This window comes from Artibeus jamaicensis, unplaced genomic scaffold, assembly GCF_021234435.1.
Source record: "Artibeus jamaicensis isolate MK-2021 breed Jamaican fruit bat unplaced genomic scaffold, CSHL_Jam_final contig_685, whole genome shotgun sequence".
NCBI lineage: Eukaryota > Metazoa > Chordata > Mammalia > Chiroptera > Phyllostomidae > Artibeus > Artibeus jamaicensis.
In genome coordinates, this window is record NW_026521924.1 from 11,144,367 (window position 1) to 11,170,270 (window position 25,904).

Below are 25,904 nucleotides of genomic sequence, written 5' to 3' on the forward strand. Positions count from 1 at the left end.
TCGGGTGGGGCCTGTTGTCATTTTTGGAGAAACTCCTGCTCCGAAGGACACCCCGCCAGCCTTCCAGGGCCCCCCTCCCAGCCACAGCTGCCCAGAGGCCAACACCAGCACTGACCTGGGGCTCACAACAGCACAGAAGCCTGCCGTCATCAGAAGCAAGAGAAGGCAGCAAGTGAGGCCCAGAGGAGCAGCAGGGCAGGAAGGGAAGCTCCTTGTGATCGGGGCCTAGCTTTTTCTGGCCTGGGGACAGGCTGGTCTTGGAATAAAACAGCACTGAATACACTTACACTGTACTCCCACGGTGAAAAACCCTCCCTCGGGCCATTCCTTCGCAATTCTCAGGCTGTCCTGAAGGCCTGCCTTGGGCATACAAAAGCTTGCCCGGGGGCCTGCCTTTGAGGCTCCCTTCAGGCCCCCTCTTCGTATTAGGGGCCCACCCTCCGACCTCAGTATTTCTCAAAACTCCATCCACATTGACACCCACAAGCGGTGATGGTCAAGAGCTTGACTAAAAAAGTGCGGCTGTGACCTGGCTGGACAGGAGCCCTGGGCATTGTGTCAACTGGGCTCCAAGCAGATGGGACTCACCCCACCCCACACCCCATTTCTTTATCAGATGCCAATTCAGTTTTGTACCTTGCTAAAGAAAATACATTAACATTCTGTTCATGTTTGCCTAAAAGGACCTAACTAGGAAAAGAAAATAAATGGTACCATCCAGTAGGCTTTTTCTGCTCTTTTTCATTTTCAAGGCAACTTCATTAAAAGGCAGTACAATAAGTCCTCACTTACACTGTAAGTTCTTGGAACTGCAGAGAAAGGACACGTCAAGAAACCAATTTCACCGTAGGCTAATTAATACAAACGAGAATTCAGTTCCTACAGCACCTCATCAGTGTCATAACAAACACCACAGAACAATGTTATTCGAGGACCTGCTGCACTCAATGTCCTGGCTGGTCATGCCCCTAACAGCTCTGTTCTTTCGTACTGGCACCGCACACAAATTCGTCAGTGCCATTTACTGAGGGACTCTGTAACTTACACAAACTGTGTTTTGCACTGCTTTGGATGCAAATTATAGCCCTTGTCCTGGAGGAAATCATCAGACTGAGTCTAACCTTTCTGCTAAATATCCACTTGCATCTCCTTAATCAAGCCCTGTGACAGCTGACAGGAAACTGATTCCTCCACTTACAGGCACATCCCCAGGAGAGAAATTACTGGTTTTTCCTTAATAAGAGTGTCAGGGACCTATGTGTCATTCTCAGTGAAAAAGCCAAGTAGGTGTGTATGTGTGCAGTGTTAGGAATAGCAAAGAAAATATTTCTAGCTTTTTCTAATGCTGACTCCATTTGACAAGTTCAACTGTCTGAACAAAGAATCCAATAGGAAGAGCCCTATTGTCAAGTTTTAGAATCACCCCCAATATGGCCACATCCTGTACTCCAAAGCCTCATCTAAAGAGATTTACAGAAAATGCATTCAGCTACTCCAGATGGACCGCTGCACTTAAAATCCCTCTACAGGTAACTGCCCTCCACACCAAAGCCCCAGAGAAAGGACGCAAAAGGACGAAAGCTAATGGGAAATCCAGCTTTCTAAAACCTAACTCTGCCTATGAACCATTTCACTTCCAGATAGTAGGAGGTCACTTTCCATAATCTAAGTTAGGTTTCAAATTCATCAAATGTAAGAACTGCCCTATTCATATTTGTTTGCCTTGAATCTGGTAAAGGTTCAGAATGTTTTTTAAATCTGACTGAATTTTAATTCATCACATCAATCTTTATCTGCAAGGCCTAGAATAATGGGTGCCACCACTGTTAGTGTGGGGAAGACAACCCTAGAGCTGCAGTGATACAAATGCCACTAATAACTAAAAGGGCTATGCTTTCAGCCCATCTCAAAGGTTAAAATAATTGAGGGGCAGGGAGCCCCCAAGGGGCACCCATTAAACCCAGGGCGGTGATGAGCTGTATTTCCAGACAACAATGAATGTATTGCCAGGAATAATGAGTGAGGAGGTGAAGGGAAATCTTTCAGAGCCCCAAATGGTTTGATCCTGCATATTGTCACTCTTTTCCCATTATTCCCTGAATAATGGGAATGTGGCTCCCAGCAGGGCCACACATCTGTCCTTTGAGCCAATTGGAGTGCATATTGGAAAGCATTTTCCAAAGCTAACAGTTTAAGATGTTAGTCTCATACTAAGAAACACCTCCATTACTCTTCCTAACATCACTATCACCTGAAATTACTACACATTTATCTGCTTCCCCTACTGAAACATAACCTCCATGTGGACGGAGTTTGCAGGCCTGTATTCCCACGGCCTGCGATGCTGCCTGGCATACAGAAGGTCCTCAATAAATGTTTCTTCACAGAGGGAGAGAAGACAATAGGTTAAGGAATAACACAGGAATTCTCCTCTTCTGAGTCTGTAAATTAAAATGGCAGTCATAGCCCTGACAGGTGCGGCTCAGTGGGTTGGGTGCAGTCCATCTGAAATGACTGCCAGTTCAATTCCCAGCCAGGGCACGTGCCTGGGTTGGGGGCCAGGTCCCCGGTTGGTGGAGTGTGAGAGGCAATCAATCAGTGTTCCTCTCTCACGTCAGATGTTTCTCTCCCTCTCTCCAAACATAAATAAATAGTATCTTTTTTTTAATGACAGGCATAAATATCACACTGCAATCACCAGCCACTTTGCACAGAATCTTACCATCCTACCACGTTTACATACATCTGCAGGCTCCACAGGTGGAAGGAAAGGGAAAGTCTTAGGAAAGGCCTGAGCATGAACCATCCAACATGCATAATAAAGGTAAGGAATAGAGTAAGAAGAAAATTTCAAAGATCTTAAGAGCTGTTAACTGCTTTCCCTCCAGGACTCTTGCCAACAGGATACACAGGCATTTCTCAGAGATGTCACGGGTTTGGTTCCAGATGACCACGATAAAGTGAATGTCTCAATGAAGCAAGGTACACCTGTACCTGCCTCCTGCAGCTTGGGCTCCCAGAAGCTGAGTTCCCTGCCAAGGTGGTTTCTGCTCCAAGCAAAGACAACCAGGTACATTAACCAAAAAAGAAGTAACTCACCATCGTAGTAACAAATGCAACAGCAACAGCCACTCAATCTTCACACTGTGAACAGGCTGGCTGTTGTCTCCACCCAACTCTGTCTCAGCTGAGGGCTGAGGTCAACGAACAGAATAAACCTCAACACCTCAGTAATCTGATGTTAAAAAAAAAAAACCCTGCTAATCCACAGTGACAGTTCTGAAAAAACAAAAGTCAGCTGCTTCATCAATTTTTTTTAAATGGCTTTCTTTCAAATATTTGGGGCAGCAAATCTTCTACCCAAAGATTATTGTCCACCTCTGCAACAAGGGACAATTTAGCAGGACACTGTCCTATATTTTCTTTGTTAAAACACAAAATTCAAGCAAGTAAACTTGAAAGAGCTCATTGGTTTTATTCAATGACTCAGGAAATAGGCAGTATCTAATACAGCAGATAGAAAGGAGCTCTGAGGAGCTGTACAAAATGACACTTCTACAGTTAGAAGGGAGGGGTGCACGGAAATTAGGCTGGGCAAAAAAAAAAAAGCAGGCAGGCAGATTATTTCCAGGGCATTTTCCTTGAGGGGATGGCCAGGCCTATCAGGCAAATTACCTAACTAGTGCCGATGAAGCAACTCCTGGCTGACTAGTTTAAGATTCTGTTTCTAAGAGAGCAAAAACTGTTAAGTCAAGTCTCAGTTTGGTGACATGAGACTTGGCCTAAGTGATGCATTTGGGACCTGCTGTCTTGCTTTTACCACCTTGAATCTCCATTGTTCTTCCACTTCGCAGGCCTGAGGAGCTAATGCATGAAGCTGCCTGCCCCGATAACACGGGACCCGCGCTTTGGCGCTCAGGTTTGAATCCTCAAGTTTATCCTCCCTTACTATCAGGTCACTAGCCACCAGCATACCTGCCTTTCCAAGCTGTCTCTCACTCAGAGAACTAGCAAGAGAGGAGAACTCAGAAGGCCATGGCTCTCAGAATTAGACCCATGCTAAAAATGGGCCGAGCCAGAACAGTTCACAAGTTCACAGCTGAAAGAGTAGAGTCCTCAAGCCCAGTGTCCAATCAAGGATGTCTTGGGGTAGACTGGCACAGTGGGCTCAACTGTTCCAAAGTATTTGCTCCAAGAGGTCCTGGCTAGAAGCAATGGCCTCACAACCAGAAAGGCTGGAGAATGGCAGGACAGCTCAGCACGTCTGCACTGTGGGCAGGTGTTCTGGAGCCTGAGGGAGACATGCTATGAGAAGAAATCTATCCACAGGTTTCTAGAGGCAAGGAAGTGAGCAAAGCACTGTCCTGCACAGTGGTTGGGGGAGGGGGCATGGTGCGGGGCAGGGGGGAGTTGGGAACATGTAGTCCAAGCCATTTGTCAACCTGCATCTTGCATGCCACCATGCCCCTGCAGGGTTTCATTCTGGCGGGGGGAGGGGACGGGGGCAAAGGATGAATCCCATTAAAAGCCTTCAAAACACACAACCTCCAGAGTAACGAACAAACGTACACAGCTCGTTGTCACAAAAACACAAAAAAAACATTCTCAGTACTTAACTGTAATATTAGAATTCACTATATTCACTAAAGCTACATTAATAATGAATATCAATCCCATAACACAAGATAAAGTGAAAACTACACACACACACAAAACAAAAAAGGCTGCAACTGACTTTGCAAAGAAGCAAGACACTCTATCTCAGGGAGAGGAGCACCTCAGGCACCAGGAAAGGGGGAACCAGGACTAGCTGTGTGATCTTGGAAGAAAACATATCACGTCTGGACCTTGGGTTTTCACCTGTAAAACAGACACATGTCCCATCTCAAGGGTATTGGAGAGAGAAAATAAGTCTGTGTTTTTCAAGATGTGGGTTGAGACCTATTGGTTCTTGAAATCAATTCAGTAAATCACAACTGGTAAGAAACAGAATGAAATATGATGCCAGAAGCCAGGCTAGTGGTGGCTACCCCCCCCCCCCGGAGAAAGGAACTAGTTAGAAGAAATCACTGGGGAGCCTTCCAGGACTGGCAATGTTTTGTCTGATGGGGCGGAGGCAGGCTGCAGGGATGTGCTTATTTTATGAACAGTCACCCCGCTATACAGTTATGATATGGACACATTTCCATATGTACATTACACTTCAACAGAAGTTTACATAAGAAGTAGAATAAGTATCAAACAGAACCGAAAACTTTTGAATGTATCACAGACAGTAAAATTGCTGCTTCATGAAACTTTTGCTTCAAAGTGACTTATATACACAACCTTGTATTGAGACACAACGTAAAATGTATTTATTCCTACGGACCAAAGCTCAAAAGAGCCTGAAAGGCCAGAAACGGTGCAGAGGAATATGTTGTAAACTAAGCCACCAAACAAATGTTGGCTGTTGTGGGGGTGGGGGCAGGAATGAGGAGGAGACATGGCATTGTTAATCTTTCACAGATGAAAAACTAAAACATAAAAACAGCACCTGTGTGGTACAAGAGTATTCAGAACGACATGCCTCTCCATGACACTATTTTTATCTGAGAATTACCCATACCTAGGGTTCCTCCTTTAGAAGGGTTTTTCTCTCTTCACAACCCTCAGGAAAAGAAAATAAACCAAGGAATAAAGCAAAACGTCTGCCTGAAGAAACGAGTGATGAGACTAATTCCCAGACTAGCGATGAAACTAAAGGCAAACAGGAAGTGCTGTCTGAGGCAAACGCCACAGCACACTAGCAATTAAATGGCTACAATCTGTCCAAAAAAAAAAAGTTCCTCATTACCAAACAATAGGTGGGATTTGGAGATGAAAGATTAAGAGGAAAGAGATGCAGTTCAATGGTCTCAGAGTTCGGTTTCAGTACAGAAAGAAGGAAGTTAAACAGAACTATGCTAAAATCAAGTCACCACTGATGTATATTTTAAAAGAACATTCATTGCATTTTAAGGTTTAGTAAGTTCAATTTTGAATTTAGTAACTAGAGTTAATACATTTTAGTGTTTTAATTTTGAGTAAAACTTTTCATTTTAGTTATTTTATCTACTAACCTACATAGGAATAGCCATTATTATGTTTAGTACTTAAATTTTTATGAATTTAAGTTTTTTCTTAACACTCACCCCAGGATATGTTTATTGATTTTGGAGAGAAAGGAAGGGGGAGGGACAGGAGGGAGGGAGAGGGTGGGGACAGAGAGAGACAGTGCCTCCCATACACACTCCCACCAGGACTGACCGGGACCACGCTCCACCCAACCGAGCCACCCGGCCCGGGCATATGAATTAAGTTTTTATATGACATTCTGTAGCGTGTCCAAATTTTTAGCACCTGAACGACTCGATTTTAATTACTGTCTTTTTAATTTCATATAATCTTTTTAATATAAACACTTTCTAACAAAATACTGGGATTGATACTAAGCACATCATGTTCATGGAGCATGGTATTTCAATACTACAAATAAATACTGACATGCCGATAATTTTCTTTTTGCTCCTCAAATCCAGGTGCTTAGCTCAACAAATTCCTCCTGCAACCAGAGGCCTGTTTCTCAGTGCCCAGCTGGTTGTTAATCTTCACAGCTGCCTTAGCACCACTCAACCTTCTGACAACCTCACGTGCGGGGAACAGCCAAGACGACAGTGACCAGGAGTTTGTGACCACCTCAGCAGGACAGCTGTGCCTTCTAGCTCTGCCTCCTTTGTTCCCCCAAAACAGTCAGGTTTCCCACCCTGCCAGGAACCCCCATGACAGATCAGTGTGCCTTTACTGAATTGCGTGGAAGCTACTGAAATCCAGGACAAGGAGCCCAACTCCAGAGAATGCACATGCTGAGGACAGAGCAAGAGATAGCACTTATCAAGGATTTGGACAGCCATTTTCCACAGAAGCCTGGAGAAGGGAAGGAGATGAAGAAATGGGGGGCAGGAAGAGAGCGGGCCCCACACAGGTGCTGGGGGCTAAACTGAACCTCAGGGTATAAAGGCTGCATGCAAGGCAGACCTCACACTGCGGCAGCCTGCAGGGCCTGCCCCTTGATGCTCCTGCCCCCAGCTTGCAGGACTGAAGGAACTCAGTGGCCACTGTCAACACCTCCTCTCCCCAAAACTGATGCTGAATGAGGTAAGGGCTGCCCCATCCGCCGCCGTGGCCCTGCTAACTAACCCAGAGAGGCTCACAGGGCCTCCTGTGTTAGGGGCTCTTTGGCCAAACCATAGAAGAAATATGACTGGGAGACCAGGAAGCCAGGGAAATGAAATAGCTCAGGCAAAAAGCATGGACATCAGATTCGGCTCACCTAGGTTCCAATTCTAACTTGAATTTCAGGCCCTGTTGCTCATACCTATAAAGAGGAGCCAATAATTCTGACCATCCTGCAAGCCCTCATCTAGAAATGTATACAGGTAGCCAGCTGGTCACTGCACGGTCAGGTGTCATAATTACGTCACAGCCCTGCCCCGAGGCTATCCTCTAGGCTATCATAGCAGCATATCTGTGAAAAATGGCTAATTATTTTTTAAAGATTTCATTTATTTTTGGAGAGAGGGGAAGGAAGGGAGAAAGAGAGGGAGAGAAACATCAAAGTGTGCTTGTTTCTTGCACAACTCCTACTGGAGACCTGACCTGCAACCCAGGCATGTGCTCCAACTGGGAGTTGAACCAGTGACCCTTTGCTTTACAGGCCACACTCAACCTACCAACAAGCCACACCAGCTGGGGTGGATGATAATTTTTTTTAAATCCTTTAAGAATACCACAGTTTAGATCTCTCAACTTTATTAACCATTAATAATCAATAAGAAAGATGTGAACATGCCAACAGAAATATTAGCAAAAGAGAAAGAGAATTTGCCAGATACAAATTACCTATATTTTAATTTCACAACATCCAATGACATAAAAAATACAATGGCCATGAGAAACCATTTTTCTCACACATCAAATTGAATGAATAGATGAGAAGAATATTCACTGTGGACCAAGGTTAGAGAAAAGCAGTACATTCATATAGTACACACAGAAGATGAATACCACCTTTCTGAAAGGTCATTTGGAAATTTGTATGAAGAGCCTTTAAATGATTCACATCTCCTTTGATCTAGTCACTCTGGGTCTAGAAAATACCCTAATACCTTCAGAAACAAATAATGTACAGGAGGATGTTCACTACAGCATTATTTATACAAAGAAACAGCCTACATGTCCAACAATAGAAGATTCTGCCCTGATCGATTTAACACAGACAGGGAGGAATACCAAGCAGCCACTTTAAAACCTTGGGAATAAGAATAGTGGGACATGATGAAAATGTTAATAAAGCAATTATATTCTGGTAGCGCATGAACTGCGGGATACTTTCATGTCTCCTCCACATTCTTCACAAAACAGGTATTGCTTCCATAATTTAAAAAAATACAAAATGAGCCCTGGCTGGTGTAGCTCAGTGGATTGAACACGGGCTATGAACCAAAGTGTCTCTGGTTCGATTCCCAGTCAGGGCACATGCCTGGGTTGAGGGCCAGGTCCTCAGTCGGGAGCATGCAAGAGGCAACCACATGTTGCTATTTCTCTCCCTCTCTTTCTCCTTCCCTTTTCCTCTCTCTAAAAATAAAATCTTAAAAAATAAAAAAGTACAAAATGAATATATCTAAGCCCTGCCCTCCTCTGTGCTGACACTGTATATATAGGTTAAACGTGATTTCAGATCCATTTGGTTACGATTTAAGTGAAGTTGTTTTAATCCACCTGTTTATGTCAATGACAAAGACAAAAAGAATAGCTGGTTTTAGGAGTAAAATTGCTTTGATGTGAGAATGCAGGGATGTCATCATTCTACATCTGCTCTCACTGATAAACAGCAGCCCCTCTGGGGGATTATCTATAAGAATATATGGAGAAGCAGCTATGGAAGGGGGATATTTAAAAAATACTGAGAGTTTGTGAGCATCATTTGAGAGTTTGGGTTTGGGCAAGGTGAGTCTTCCTCACCTAACAACTCTCTGAAGAGCCTTGGGGCGTTCCCTGCTTTCTCAGAGAGACACTGCAGGAAGCAGTGGTGATAAACCCGCAGCTGCCCCTGTGAAAGAGATCAGCACGTCCAGCAACACGAGCATCTATCTTTTTCCCTAGCAACGTGCTCCAAATCAAAAGTGCTCTAGGCTGGACCCCCGACTCTCCTACATATTTTAACTCATCATATAAAAAGATATACCTCATATTACATTTGGACTTTAATTCTCTCCCCTCTCCTTACCTGGAACAATAATAGTGTGATTAATCTTTCATTTGTTTCAAGTATTTATTTCTTTATTTGACTTAGTAAAAGTCATTGTCGTATATACTACTGGCTTGTGAAATTACAATTCCCACAGCAAACCTGTGCTAAATAAATGGCTGGCAAAGACGACTCAGTCTTCGAGCATAACTTCTACTGCCTCCCAAAATATATAAAAATAAAACAAAACAGGCACCTTTACTGGCTTCCCCATAAATCAGGGGTGTCGAACTTGTTTTTACTGGGGGCCGCATCAGCCTTGTAGTTGCCTTCGAAGGGCTGAATGTAATTTTAGGACTGTATAAATGTAACTACTCTCTAACAGTTAAGCAAGAGAGCTCAACGCTGCTGCAGGTAGGTAGAAACAAGGTGCCCGAGGGACAAAATAAGGTGGAGTGCCAATTTCAACCCTCTGGCCTTGTGTTTGTCACATGTGCCCTAAATTGTCTGGCATGGCCCTTAAGGCCTTCCCACACACCTGGAGATCCCTGACTCAGTCTCTCTCTATCCTTCCAGGCACATTTCTGCTCCTCCAGTTCAAATGTCCACACCCAACAAGCCCCTTCGTCCGCCCCTGCGCAGGCCATATTAAGTAACAAGCGAGGGGGCGATCGAGTCACACAGATGAATACAGAGGGCAACATGACATTCTTCAAAACAACCAGAAGAACCATCCCAAGGTCAATGTCCACCACCACGTCACTTACACTGGCATACCTTGTGTGACCGCATTCCACTTAATTGCGCTTCACAGATGTGGCTTTTTTACAGATTGAAGACAAGACTTTCCACCAGCAAAAAGATCAGACTCGCTTTACTGCAATACTCGCTTTATTGCCGTGGTCTGGAACAATCTACAGTAACTCTGAAGGACGTCTACACTGAACTCAACGAAGCTAAGGGATCAGCGGTCAATGGAGGCTGGAAATTCTGTGCCAAATTTCCTGAAAGGACCTGAAAAATCTCATGCTGTCCTAGTTTTCCAGCCCCTTTTTGACCAACCTTGACATTAAAAGTGTTTGTTTCCTCAACTTAAATGGGGGCTCATTTTAGTGTTTTGGATATTTTATGACCAACAGAAAATGTGAAGAGTCATGTGTTAAAACAGCAAATCCAATAATTGAGATAATCCTTCCTAAGATCTAGGAAATATGATAATCCACCACAGCTACCAGAACTCCAGTGGAGCCTTCTGGAACAATGAGATGGGACTTGTCCAGAGAAAAATCCTAGGAGAACGACATCTCTGGAAGAAATAGCTCTTTGTCAAAAGCTCTCAAAATAGCTATTCCCCAGTGGCACCTTTTAATGGTCACTATGTGCAAATTGGAAAATCTCTGTACAGAGAACTCCGTGGAACAAATAGGAGACAGAAATGCCAGCTGTTCAAGAGAAAACTGGGTGTTTGGCTGACACCCTTGTGAAAAAACAAAGCTTATGTGGACCTTGCTCCCCCAAAGTTATAGGAGGGCCCAAACACAGCACAGACTAGATTTTAGTGGGAGATTCTATTAAAAGTAGCCAAAGATCAGCAATGAAGGGGGCCCTGGACATCCACAAGCACCCTCACACTCAAAACGGGATGGCACGCTCTAAACCCACAATGAAGGGGAGCACAGAAGATTTATGATTTACGCCATCAGAGTTAAGCCTGTGGAAAAAACTGGCCGAAGGCGATCAGAACTCTGGCTGGCCAGCCTGCCTCCCTGCAACATAATGGGACTATTTCTCACTTATCTTTCGGTGATTTTTTTCCACCAAGGACCTCTTATTTTGAAGACTGCATTTATAAGTAACAGATTTGTTTCTCCAAAGAGAACTGCCACATTGCACTAGGAGCCTAACCTCCTTGCGTCCGCCTTCAGGCAGGAGGACACCTGGGTTTCAGTGCCAACCTACCAGTAGCCGTGCCATCTCCAGCAAGTCACTGCTCCAACAGCTGGGAGACAGGCGTTTCTACTGCAATGGTGGGAAGAGGATGCACGTGCAATGATAACTTTCATCCAAAGCCACCTTGCTAAATAAAGCAGTACCACTTCTGGCTATCTTCAGCAGATCATTTCCATGCAATTTTGTGAGAACTTAGGATCATAATTTTAGACACACTTTCACTGCTCCGTCCTATAGAGATCAAGAGATATAAATCTGATGATAAGAGACCTGGTACTGAGGGTCTGGTTTTTCCTATGAAGGTGGCACTGCACATACTTGTGAGCTATGGGATGGGATGCAGGGGATTCCCTACACACTCTTTCCGTTTGTCGAAAGAGCCTCGCACCTAAAGATTCTCAAGCTGTGTCTTGAGGGTTCTCCAACTGCGGAGCGGGCAGCTGCTGGTGCTCAACCGCAAGCCCCTTCCTTCCCCCCCTCAAAACATGTAAAACCATCCCCTTTTACTTTTTGCCTCACTGTCAGTGAGTCAGCTACCTGCCAGCACTGGAGGAGACCTCAACCACCATAACTGGCCTTCTCTACTCTCCACCCTCATCTTCCTCCAGCTTTTCTTCTGCATTGCTTTGTAGATCTCCTGCCAATTTTTAACAGGCACCTTCAGGCCTATGGAAGTGCTTAGAGGTAGCTGGTTGTCCCAACATCCATTCTCCTTTCCTCCATTGTAATAGGAGCCCCAGTGCTTCGCCAAGCATGTGGCCACCGAGAAGGAACATTTCCTAGCTTCCCTTGCAGCCAGGAGAGGACATGTGACAGCGTTCTGACCAATGGGACGTAAGCAGAAATAGTGACTGCATCTTCTGGAAATTGTCCTTACAGGAAAGGAGCAGGCCTCTTTTTTTTTCCTTTTTTCTCCCTGCTTCCTGAATGTGATGGGTGGAATTCCAGCAGCCATCCTGTACTAGAGCTAGAAGTCACACACTCAGGATGGTAGAACAGCAAGATAGAAGAGACCTAAGTCCTTGACACCGTGAAGCTGTTGGACTGCCGACCTCCAGACTGCTTTTACATAAGGGAGATATACCTCTGTTCAAATCACTATCATTTTTAGTTTTCAGTCACTTCCAGTTAAACAGGGAAGTGGCTACATTTTGATACTTGAGGTTTTGCTATAATGTTTCAATAGGTTATAAGATACACAGTACTAGTTATTTTGTAAGGTAATACAGGCTAAAAAATATAAGTAAAACTTAGCAAAATCTGTAAAATGGCAAATGTACGTATAAAGGTTTACTGTTCAAAAAAAGTCAAAGTTAGGTCCCATCACCTTCCATGAAATGATTTTTGGGCCATTGTGGGAAATAATGTGGGGAGGATAAAACCATGTGTATTCATTCTACTTGACATCTCTCTTTACCTGACACTGGCCTTTTCTTTTCTTTTTTTTTTTTTTTTTCCCCAGAAACTTATGCTTTCCGGCTTTGGTATGGTAGCACACCACCCTGTCCTGACTTTCACTGTTCTCCTTCCCTGTCTCCTCTCCGCCACCGGCCAACTCAAATCAAACACAGTAACTTTCCAGGGTCAGTCTCAACTCTTGCTCTTCTTAATGTCAACAGCAGAAGCCCAGAATTCACATGTGTCATCAGCCAAGAGGAACCATTTTTATCTACTCCCCACACACACAAAACAACCGAAATGTAGCAACCCCCTGCTTCTAATGTTGTAAGATCGGAGCAGTCTCTCACAACTCAAAACTTCCTGTTGAAGAGGGCAGACAGATCCCACGCCTTTTGATCTCAATATCCTACTGAAACGAATGTCCTACATTCATTTAATCCTGCGGTAAGGATTCAAACCATGGCCTGAGACAGAAGCAGCAGGAGACAGGGAGCATCCGTGGACATGAGATTTCTACAAATTTCTGGATGACAAAGTGGACTGAAGAGGTGAGATGAATGAAATAAAAGAGAAAATGCAGCCAAGAGGATATACTTGAGGAAGGCTCCAGGGGAGCCGGGAGCCCTTCCCTCTCTGGTACCCTGGAGAAGCTCTGTGCTGAGATCTGACATACCTACCACATGGTGGATGAGATTTAGGAGGTTCTGCCCCCGCTCCAACAGAAAATGAACTCTGTCAGACAACAGACCACCGCATTTAAGCACACAGAGGCCTGTCAAATTCCCAGTGTCAAAATTTATGACAAAGACCTTAACCAAGACAGGAATCAGGAGGACCCCTAGAGGAGCTCCCATACCACGTGTCGTCAAGAAAGCCCTATAGGAAAAGCTCTGTGGTTATAACAACCCCTCCCTTTAACTTTCTCTCCCCCACCGTAATGAACTTCCTCCTTGGTCTGTCTGAACCACCTAGCGCAAGGCTCAGCACAGCTGCAGGTACCAGACTGCAACCCTTTAATCTGCCTGACCGAATCCTTTCTGCTGATGAATACCTAGCAGACTTTTTGTTTACAGTCGACAGCAGTCAGGAGAGGTGAGCCAAGACACAGCTGTGTGTCTCCCCCACTCTTCCTCGTCTGCACTGGAAAGTGTATTTGAAGTATCCTGCCCCAGCCCCGCATGCTGTCCCTCTTCCACAACTGCACTTGGCGGGGAGACGAATGACAGTTATGTAACCTTTTAGTGCATGGTCACCAGACCCAAGGAGGGGACTCTGGACAACAAGCTATGAAAGCTTACCAGTTCGGGAGGCTCTCTACCACCACCACCAAAAGAAAGGTGACTCAGTGAGTCCGACCATCTACCACTGGATGTTAGATGAAACTAGACAACAGTGTTCCTAATGTGGACCCCATCGTTAGGGTGACCACATAATGTATCCTCCAAACTGGGACACTAAAGAGCTAAAGAGTGTCACCCTACTCTTCACCTGCCTAGTACACACCCATTATCACTGATTTCTCCGACCCTGCTCTTCCTTGGTGAGTAATGCAGTTCTTTAAAGCAACAGTTCTTGAATTTTTTGATCTCAGGACCTCTTATTACTGGACCTCAATATTACTTAGGACCTCAATAGTTATTTATGTAAGTTCTATCTATTGATATTTGCCATTACTAGAAACTAAAACTTGGGAAACTCCTAAAATACAAAACTACGCAAGTATGGAAGTTCCTCAAAATATTCAACATAGAGTTACCACATGATCCAACAATTCCACTCCCGGATATAAACCCAAAATAACTGAAAGCAGGTACTGCAACAGATATCTGTACACCCATGTTCACAGCAGAATCATTTACAATTTGGGTTGTTTGCAGTTTGGAGCTACTACTAAGAACACTGCTTTCAACATTCTAGTAGGTGTCTGAACATATGTACAGATTTATCCTGGGTAATCAATCACCTAGGAATGGGACTTTTAGATCATAAGGTTTGTGTACATTTAGCTTTAGTAAATATTGCCAAACAGTTTTCTAAAATGTTTGTATCAATTTATACTCATACAAACAGTATATGAAAGTTCCCTTTGCTCCACATACTTCCCAATCCTTAATATTTTCAGTCTTTTTAATTTTAGCCATTCAGGTGGGTATGTAGTGGTATCTTATTATGGGTTTTAACTCATATTTCCCTGATGACTAGTGGTTGTTGGGAACATTTTCATATATTTATTGACCATTTTGAAGTACCCGCTAGTCTATTAAGTTGTCTTTTTATATATTTATTTTGTAGGAATTGTTTATAGATGCTGGACATGAGTCCTGTTGTCAGACATATTTTTTTATAAATATCTTCTCATTGTCTGTGGCCTTCCTTTTCACTCTCTTAATAGTTCAAGAAGCAAAAGCTCTTAATTTTAATATAGCTCAATTTATCAATTATTTCCTTTACAGTCAGTGCTTTCTTAAAATAGAGACTTTTAAACATCACTATACCGTTATTACACCTAAAAAATAACAAATCCTTTATACTAAGCACTTAAATTTACCCAATATTTAAATTTTTTCTCTTTATAGCAGTTTGACTGAATGGATCCAGATGAGGTTGGACGCCTTATGTCTTATACGGTTTTTTTAATTTTTTTTACATCTTATATATATTTTAAAGATTTTATTTATTTATTTATTTTTAGAGAGGGGAAGGGAGGAAGAAAGAGAGCAAGAGAAACATCGATGTGCAGTTGCCTCTCACACGCCCCCCACCGGGGACCAGGCCTGCAACCCGGGCATGTCGCCTAGACTGGGAATTGAACAAGCGACACTTTGGTTTGCAGGCCAGCACTCAGTCCACTGAACCACACCAGCCAGGGCTGCCTTAAGTCTTTTAATCTGTAGATTTTATTCTCCATGTCGATCATTCTCCTCTCTTCCTTCTTTTTCTTTTTCATGCTGGGGAAAGGAATGGCTCCTTGCCATTTATTTTCTAAAGCAAACACATCATTTGTCCAGTGGTGCTTTTCAATGTATTCTTATGTTCCTTCCATTTTCTGTAAACTAGTACTTAGAACTAGAGTCTTGACTAGGCTCAGATGTGATTTTTGGACAAGATTTATCCATTAGTAGTATTGCCCATCAAGAGGTGCACAATATCTACTTGTCTCTGTGATGGAAGCATCACTAACAGTTACTACCTCATTCTATTAATTCAATGGAAATTGAAAATATTTATATTCTACCACTCCTTTTCCATTTCTTCTATAAAGAGAAACTTCTACCAAAGCTTTAGTTTACTTGGGTTAGCTGATGTCCTCTACATGGAAGCTGACTTAAATGCTTATCTCTATGGGGCTGCTTTCATATAGCTTTTTTTAAAAAGATTTTATTTATTTATTTTTAGAAAGATAGAAAGGGAAGGAGAAAGAGAGGGAATAAAACATCAATGTGTGGTTGACCTCCCCCCACCCCTATTGAGGACCTGGCCCGAAACCCAGGCATGTGCCCTGACTGGGAATCAAACCAGTGACCCTTTGGTTTGCAGGCCTGCGCTCAATCCACTGAACTACACCAGCCAGGGCTCCTACAGCTTTTGACTTTTATAAGTTTTTTTTTTTTTTTGCCAGCTTATCAACATATTGAAAAAGGTATTGTAGTTTTGTTTTAGCAAACACTGTTTAGTTATTTTTAGTGGGAGACTTAATTAGGGTAGTCATTCCACTATACTACTGGAAACATCAGTCCTACAGTATTCTGTAAGTTATTTAAGTAAAGTGCGATCTTAACATTTTTAAAGAGAGAAACTTCTCCTAATAAACTATTTGGTTATTCTAAGGCAGCAATTTTCAAACTTCTTCATCTCATGACACACATAAACTAATTACTAAAATTCTGTGGCACACGCAAAAAGATATACTTTTTTGCTGATCTGACCAAAAATAGTTATAATTTTGATTCATTCACACTGGACAGCTATTACTGTGTTGGCTGTTGTCATTTTTTTAATTTGACAATCTAAGAAAAAAGAGGTTATAGTGCCTCTGACTAAACAGTCAGTTACTGCATATTTTAAAAATTCTTGCGGCACACCTGTTGAAAATTGCTCTTCTATGTAAAGTTTCTATAGGAAAGACATGATAATGCCTCAGAACAACCCCATTCTAAGTCCAATTGTTCAAGTGAGAAAACTGAGGCAGTTAGCGGTGGAGCCAGGTTACAAACCAAGCAGTCCATCTCCAAGTCTGTGCTGGTAACCACCAGGCCACAACGCCTAAGATCAAGAAACAAGTCAATACTCAGTATGCCTTTGTGAGGGAGGAGAAACCACACACCTGCAAAAACTGACCCTCTGGTGACTAGGGTGGCTACAAATTGACTGAGGAAAGGAAATGCATAATTTGTATCAAAAGCTGAAACAATGTATATCCCTTTTGGAGTTCGCAATTCTAAATATAGAACTTATCTAAGGATATCATGCATGTGCAGGAAGTTTTTCCGTCGTTTTTGTGTTTTGTTCTGTTTTTTTACAAGGATATTTTCTGTCACCTGCTTACCACGGGGGAAAAAAAAAACACAAAAAACCTTAAATACCTGACTGGTTCAATAAGTTAAGGCACAGCCAAGCAGTGAAATGACATACAGCCATTAAAAATGATGATGGGTTAGAATTTTGAAAGACCTTAACAATGTTTACAGCATATTCTTAAGTTAAAAAAATTTAAGTCACGAAACAGTAGTACCTATAATACAGGAATATGCAATGTATATAAAAAGAAAGCATTAACCAAAACATTAACAAGAGTGATCTGTGACTGGCAGGATTAAGGTGATTTCTTTTTGGTGCTTCTACAATGAATACCTTTTATAATTTAAAAAAATCTGAAAGTGTTTACAAAGAACTTAAAGAACATTAACGATTTGGGGAGATGTTTCTGACAGCATGAAAAGGCAAACTATCGGGTCGTGCAAGGCAGCCACCACTATGGCTGCCTCAGGCAGCGATATGCACGGGAGAGATCCTCATCTGAACAATGGCCGTTTCCCTAAATGATGGGACTGGAAATGGATTTCACACTCATGTGTACACAGTTCTGTAATTTCTACAATAAATACTAGCCTGATAAAGTATTGAGACAGGGAAGATCTAAAATGAATCTTGAGAAAATAAGATTTAAATTGGTACAAGTAGGGAGAGGGGTGACAAAGAAAGAGCACATTAGGGGTGTTGGAAGGAGCAATGGCCAAGATCCATGTCACAGGGGCACCAAAGCAAGAGAAGGGGGCTGGTTAATAGAGGGGGCTATAAAGGACCGAGTTTAAGAGATCTGAAAAAAGGGGCCATAATTCTTTTTTTTTCCTCTGTAATTCATAGGGTAGTTTCAGAGCTGCTAGAAAATACAAAGCACAGCTGGACTAGAAGGGGCTAAAACAAATTGTAAAGGAAGGGAGTTCAGTTAGAAAGGTTTACAACATTGGAGGCATCAATTCCTGAACTATGGGAAATATGCAAGAGCAACAGATAAGGCATTCAGATAACACCTCGTTAAAACCTATGACCTGGACTGGGACGGGGAGCAGAGACACAGGGACTAATGGATTTCAAGATGCAGCAACTCTGACATCAGATTCTACTTGCAGAGGAGACAGGAAGAGGAAGGTCAACGTCTAGGATGAGAGAAGTCAGACTTGAGACAAAGTAAGTTTACACTGACTGAGGGCATGCGCCTAAGAATGTCCTGCAAACCACCAAAACCACAGGACTAGCCAGACACAGATGTGGGGCCCTGGCTGGATGGCTCTACTGGTTGGAGCATCATCAGGATGCACAAAGATTGTGGCTTCAATCACCAGTCAGGGCACATAGAAAAATCAACCTCTGAATGCACAGATAGACAGGTGGCACAACAGAGCTCCCTTGCCCTCCCTCTCTCTAGTCTATAAATATATTTTTTTAATTTAAAAGACACAGATGTGGAGATGAGGCTCTGAGAGTCACCCACTGAGGGATCCTGGGTCAATGACAGATATCCTCACATCAGAAACCCAGAAACAGAGAGTGTTACCAGTAAATCCCAGGTCTCAGGGGATCTTTCAAAAACAGCAGTCTTCACGGAGAAAAGCAGCAAAAAAAAGGCCAACGAATCAGAAGAATATCTGATTTTGGAAGGACAGGTCAGGTTCTTCCTCGAGGACAGCAGCTGCTCATAAGCACCACATCCTGGAACAAGTGGCTGGCTGGCTGCCTCTGGGAAGAACCAGGTAGGAGGGAAGGAGTTGCTCACAGGGCACACTTTGTGTCTATCAAATTCTGAACCACGTATTGCCCAGTCAAAATAACATAATAAAGTTTAACTTTCCCTAAAAGGTCACTCAACTTAATGGGCCCTAGGCCATCTCCAGTGTTGCAGCAAATAGCATGAGAACAAAGATCAGCGACTGGCAGGATGAGCTGCCCAACCGGGACCAGGTCTGCCCTCGCTGGCATTGTACTGCCAGCCCAACCCGGCAACCATCACGTGGCAAGCCTTGGAAGGCAAGAACTCTGCCCAATACCAGGAACTAATTAGTATTCCTCCAACAAGACCCTGGCAAAATTAATAATGAAGTGTCAGGGTCTCTCTGTCTCCTTTCCAAACCACAGGCAGCATGACACAGGAAAGGCTGTGCTTTCTCACCCCCCAGCAGCCTCCTGCGCCACTCAGAAAGGCCGGGTCTGTCACAGCCCCTGAACGGGTTGAGAAGCTGCAGGCAGGGGAGCCACTCTGCGTGCCCCCAGGACACTAGCAAGTTCAATACACTCCATCTACGTGAATCCTAGAAGAGATGGAAGAGTGAGCAAATCAGAAATATTGACACTCACACTTTTTAAAATGGCTTAAAGGATGATTATTTGCACTATGAAATTAGTGACAAGTTTCATTTTGAAGATTTCCCAGATACATTCAAGTTGAAGGATTTCTTCAAATCAATGGAGAAAGAATGATTATTTGAAGCCAAAATTGGCATAAAATTCTGGACATTTTCCTTGTAATACCCAAGTGGCTGCTCTCAGGAAAGGGCTTCAAAATATATAATCACCAGGAATCCAATAACCCGGAAAACTGGACCTAATCAACTGTTTCTACAAAAAGAAAAAAAAGTATCTCAGAATCTCCACATTTAGTATAAGAATTTATTTAGAAAAATCTATTTTGCTGTTTTTTAATTTTTGTAGCCACATAAGAAAAACAGGTATTATTATTTGGGCATTTTTTTTTCTATGAATACACACAGAAGCTTTAAAAGTCTGCAAACTGATTCTGTACCCTGAAAGCAGCATGATGCAACATAACGAGAAAAAAAAACAAAACAAAACAAGAATTAGAAAAGCTTCATACTATTAACCATGCTGCATCTAACCACCTGTATGACACTGAGTAAGTGAACTCTCCAGGCTACGGGCTACTTCTATAAAAATGACCTCTAGGCTCCCTTCTAATTTTAACGTCTGATGAGAGTAATTTAACATTTTTAAAAGACAAGCTTTTCTAAGAAAAAAATCACAGATTTGTGCAAACACAAAACATTTTAAACAAAATTAGCTTTCTAAAAGGACTAATTTTAACTACTCATAAATTGGGGAATAATTGAGTTTTTTAAATAAAATTAACACTGTTTGAGCAATGTAAATTAAGAAACTTAAGCCCCAGCCAAGTAGTTCAGTTGGTTAGGGAACGGATTTAACATACCAAGGTTTCAGGTTCAATCCCTGGTCAGGGCACATAAGAATCACCCAATGAATGCAGAAAGAAGTACAATGACAAGCAGATGTCTCCCCTCTTCCCTCCCAGTGAAACTTAAAATGGTGGGTTATATGATAAATTCATCTTTCACTGTTTCTCCCTATGTTTAAGTCTGAGAACCACAGTTAAGATTCACTGATTTTTCAACACCAAAGTATTTGTCAATGAAGAAAAATATGTTTGCAATAAATCATTTGCCCTACATCTGAAGTAGTTATAGCTCTTAAAATAAGATTTTATTATTTTAGTAGTTCACTCTTAAAAGTATATCAGAAAACCATTTCTAATTATTCACCACTGTCCTAACAATATATTACAGCTAACGGTATGAAGGGAAGATGATTGAATACAGCGATGTTTCTTCTACAGCTTAAGCTTGACTGTCATTCTGAGCACTAAAAAAACTCAGCAAGAAAATGAACTGAAAAGATAGGTCACAGAAGGCCAAGCTCTGTCCATAACACTTTTCCTTAAAAGGCGATGAAGAGGAAAAGACTACTCCAAACATTTAAAACTTAAAGATTTAATCATCTTCCAAGAGCAAAAGGTGAATATCAAAGTTTGTTTTCTATAAAACTATGTTTCAACCAGAAACAACTAATGTTACTACAATGTAACCATTCATGTCCTACCTATGTATCGTGCATACTCATTTAATCCACACAAATATCCTCTGGTGCACATGCTGTTTTATTACCCCATTTTAGAGATGGAAAAACATTTTGAGGCTTTTATACAAGTGTAGTGACTTGCTCAAAGTTATACAGCTCTTAGGATGCAGGACCCCGGCTCAAGAGGGACCTAACTGACTCTTAAGCTCCTGCTTTAACCCATTATCTCTAGTTAAAGTTTAAACTCCTCTTTCTAAGTGATGTCACTAGTCCTTCCTGATAGGTTTCATCAATCTAGGACGGGGGCCTTGAAAGGAGTAAAGCTCTAATTTAAATAACTCTTCTGCATCTAAGCATAGCAGAAAACTCTGAACCTTCACTCTAACCTCTAAAACAAAAGTCTCCTGAAATGCCAACCCCATCATAAATTTTAAGATGTCAATCTTTTGGTCCATGCTTCATCTCCATTCCTAAGTTACATTGGAAAACATGGTTGGGAAGGAAGAGGATTATTCCCCAACTTAAAATTCCAAGTTTCTTAGTTTGGCAACAATACTGTGCTTTGGGACTTTAAAATTATAACCATGGTTCCCAGAGGAAAACACTTCCTTTATTAGCAACTAACTGGCTATGAAAATTCCATTCTATGATTCTAAATATAACAAAATACCTCTGACTTTCATAATAAACACATTCTCCAGTGAGAATTAGATTATTTTGAAACTAGTGATTGTCTGCTAATTTACAAGACAATTGTGCCACATCAGTTAAGCAACTGTAACATTTTAAAAAATCTTTCAAATTTGTTCCAGTTCTTTTAACAAATTGACCTGATATTGTTTTCTGAATTCTTCCATGAAATAAACGGGTTTCCATTTTGCAATTTATTTCCCTAAAAAGATACTTTTTTAGTTATTCCTAATTTTCTTTGGTTCTAACAAGAATATTGGCACAGCCAAAATCATGAAAGTAGGTTTTTCAACCTATAAAACAAATCAATATTTTTTTAAACTCTACAAACACATTCACCAAAGGTAAATAAAACATTTCACAGTTCTTAAAATGTATTTTCATTTTAAAATCCCATGCATAATTCATAGATACAGTGATGGACTGAGGGGCTTGTTCAGGGCTAATAGACTACATCAGGCTTTTAACAGAATAAGGTAACTGCCGTGTTTCAGGAAGCAACAAGCACTTAGTGGACCTCACAACCCCCGGGCATTCTGTCATTGTGTAAGTGGTTTAAGCGCAGTGGTAAAAAATTAAGGTACCTTTAGCTGGACAGCTCCTCATGTCCTCCCAACCCAAAACATGGGATGAGAAAGTATTTAAGAATCAACAGGCACTTTTTCATTTTTCTTCTCTTTTCTTTTTTTTTTTTCCTTAAGAGATATTTGTAGGGTTTTGGGAAGGGTCTATTTTTGTTTTTTACTTTATTGAATTTACTGGGGTGACCTTGTCCAGAACTTTTTCTTTGAAAGATGAGTCCAAGAAGTTTTGGATGCAGAGGATAAAGACTTTGTTTCACTTTGTAATCTAGTGGAGGTTTTCTGTGTGTATGGTTTTGTTCTGCTTTTACCAGTAAGTATGTCTAGTTATTACAAGTAGTTAGCTTTTTAAGAATACAGCACACTAGCGCTCATACCTTCTTTTTTCTCCCTCTTCTCATAGAAAGTCCCATTAACAAGTCTGACCTGCCACCCTTAAACAGGGCTTTATAGCCTTCAAACATCTGAATACTCACCAACAGGGTGGGGACAGAGCTCTTCCAGCCCCAACCAGTGTTTTAATAGAAAGATTAGAGACTGCTAAGTAACATGTCTTCACAAGCAACTCCTAAGCTTGCACAGAAGCCCTAAATTTTCTCCAAAATATATTATAAAAATCAATACGAAGAGTTCTCCTTGGATGATACACTGTCTAAAGCAACAACAATAGAGTTGTTTAAAACCCAAAACAGTCTTTCATCTAAAACAACCCTCCTGCTGTCTTTACACCCCTTCACCAAATCGGACTTCCTTCCTTCCTGATGTTTCTCTAGTATTGCTTTCCTCCAGCTATCAAATCATGCAAACTACATAGGTGGGTACTCTTGGCCTATGTATGGGCAACAAGGATTGATGGGAACAGGTGTTCATCAGCTCCAGCCAAATGTTAATCAAGTGGGAGAATAATGGCAGATCTTCCAATTATACAATATAAGCAAGAAATTCAGACTGTTAGAAGAAATCTTGTTTTTAAAACAACGCGTGGACCAAAGAAAACATCTGCAGTCACCAAGTTAACCAATCTCTTTCATTCTGATACTGGTTCCCTCAGTCCATTCTACACAACACTCCAGGTCAATTTACCAACTACAGTCCTCCTAAACACTGCTAACTCGAGACTCAAAATACTACCATGAAGTCCCAACCCTCATGCTGTCATTCAACATCCACAGTATCACAACCACTCTCCCTTCACTTTCTTCAACTCCCCTACACAAACCTTTCATTTCAATGAAGAGTCTACTCCCGTTATCACTGACCCCCCCCAACCAGCATCCCCTCCAAGATGGCCTCTTTTTTATCCTCCTCCTCTACCCCATCAATGCCCACACTTAAAGCAGGCAACAAACCCATCTACTTGGAGTATACTTTCCAATACCTGCTGATTACGTGAGTCAAGAGACCTTTCTGTTTAGAGTCAACGGATTTCACTTTCAAGAAGGGATTTAAATCTACGAGACAAACCCCAAGGCCTTGTCTTAATACACCCCGCCAAAAAATTTAGGGGGGTGCGGAGGCCCTAAGTCGGGCACAGAAAAGTCGTATCCCCTACCTGAGAAGGCTCTGCGGGGTCTCGACGCATTTACACCTAGGAAGGCCTTGGGAGGTAAGGGACCGGAGGGTGACCCCTAACCAGCACTGCAAGACTGGCAGCGGTGCGCATCCCCGCGCGCTCCTTCCTGCGTCGCCGAGATACCACCCCCAATCGGACCTCAGAGCCGCGTCCCCGGGAACCCCGACTTGCTGACCCCTGACAAGCGCTCCGCGGGGGTCCCGCATGCAAGGACCCTCGCGCTATCCAGGCCCGGTGCCGTGGTCGCCTGCCACAAAGGGTCAAAGAGCTAGACGACCCCTTCGCGCGTGCCCCATGCAGACCTCTGGGAGGCGCCGCTGCCCTGTCTGTGCCCACCCGCAGACTGCCTCTACCTTGTCCTCGGGCGGCGCGTCCGGCTCGCGGACCGCCCTAAGCCTCAGTTCGTTCATGCTGGAGACTCCAGGGCAACGTTGCCGCAGACGAGCAGCGGAGCCACCGGAGCAGCCTGCTCAGCGCGGGCACGCGCGGACTCCGCTTGGCCAGCCCCGCCCAGCCAGAGCAGAGCACAGCTCCGCAGCAGCTCGCAGGCCCAACAGCAGCCCAGCAGCCAGCCCCGGACCTTGGCCCCGCCCCGCGGCACCACCGCCCTTTCACCGGGGCGGAGCTCGGTGAGCTTCCGACAGTCCCGGCTTGCTCGCTCCCTCTCTGGGCAGGGCCTGGGAGCGAGCGCGCACGCGCACCGCCCCAGGAGACCTACCAATGGCAAGAAGGCGCCAGGGAGGCGGGGAAGGGGGCGGAGCGGAATAAATAGACTCGCAACGAACTGTAACGTAAGGGGGCGGGGAAAGGCGTGCGATTCCAGGACAAACTAGCCAATGAGAGCTCCGACTATAGCTCGGATGGCCTACATTGACACCCTGGGACTTTTGTACCAGATACAGCCTAAGTACTTGTTGAATGGATTTAAATTTTCTCCTAAAGGAAATGATTTCACCAATTTCTCGTAACCAGAAAGTGCCCACTAAGAATTAGAACACATCTGTTTCGTACCGAAACCCACACTAACCTATGTTTCTCAAGCTTCGCTGTCAGCCGTTCTTATTTGTTGTCTTGTAAGTGATGTAAAACAAGCATAAAATGAGGTTCCTTCCCTTAAGCGCACTGTAACTTAACAAGGAAAGAAACTTGCACACATACAAGTTGCAATTTCGTATAGGCAATTTTACCTGAATTGTTGGTTTTTGGGGAAATAGAATTCTGAGAAGGGCATTATATTTTCTTGATTTCTGTTAAGAGTATATTTCCAAGTTCCTTAACAGTGTTTCACAGTAAGAGTAAAATAGATGTAGAGGAACACTGAACTTAAGAGTATGCTTTGTTTCATGTTAACAAAATTACACAAATACTTATTTGCGGTCTTTGGAGAAACAGATCACTCCCTGCAGGCCAAATTTATTTACAGAAAGCTTTGCTTTTTGTGTTTTATCTTGTCTTTTGTTTTAATATTATTTGTAAAAGTAAATATACTGATGCTAATTTTAAAACTCAATCTATTGAGGACTGTGTAACCACCATTTCGACTGTTCGGTGGCCACTTCTTGATCTAAACACTAAACACCTCTTGGGTAAATTAAACAAGGTTTATTGTCTACAGAACCTAGCTCTGGCTAGGTAGCTCCAAGTAATTCAGTTGGTTAGAGCATCATCCTGATATGCAAAGGTTGCAGGTTCAATCCCTAGTCAGGGCACATACAAGAATCAACCAATGAATGCATAAAATATGGAACAATAAATTGATGTCTCTCTCTCTCTTTTCTTTCTTCTCACTCTCTAAAATCATACCAATGAATCAAACTGGTGACCTTTCGCCAATAATAACTACCAATAAAATAAAATTCTCCCAGTAATAACTTTTTTAAAAGGCCCTAGTCAAGGGGTTCAATTGGTTGGAGCACTGTCCCATACACCAAAAGTTTGCAGGTTCAATTGCTGGTCAGGGCACATACCTAGGGTGCAGGTTTGATCCCCAGCAGGGTGCATACTGGAGGCCACCAATCAATGTTTCTCTCTCTCCACCCCCTTCCTTCCTCCCTCC

At 42.7% G+C, this 25,904-nt stretch overlaps 1 protein-coding gene across 2 annotated transcripts in view; it reads right to left on the reverse strand.

Moving 5' to 3' along the window:
- CDS2 (CDP-diacylglycerol synthase 2) overlaps positions 1-24,431 on the reverse strand; it is a 50,236-nt gene extending 25,805 nt beyond the window's left edge. Inside the window, exon 1 of one of the 2 annotated variants that reach the window (XM_037147760.2) lies at positions 24,202-24,431. In XM_037147760.2, coding sequence (XP_037003655.2) covers positions 24,202-24,258 — 57 coding nt within the window. In that variant the 5' untranslated portion in view covers positions 24,259-24,431. The remainder of the gene's footprint in view (positions 1-24,201) is intronic. The other variant, XM_037147759.2, reaches the window with a different exon arrangement.
- Positions 24,432-25,904: the final 1,473 nt, after the last annotated feature.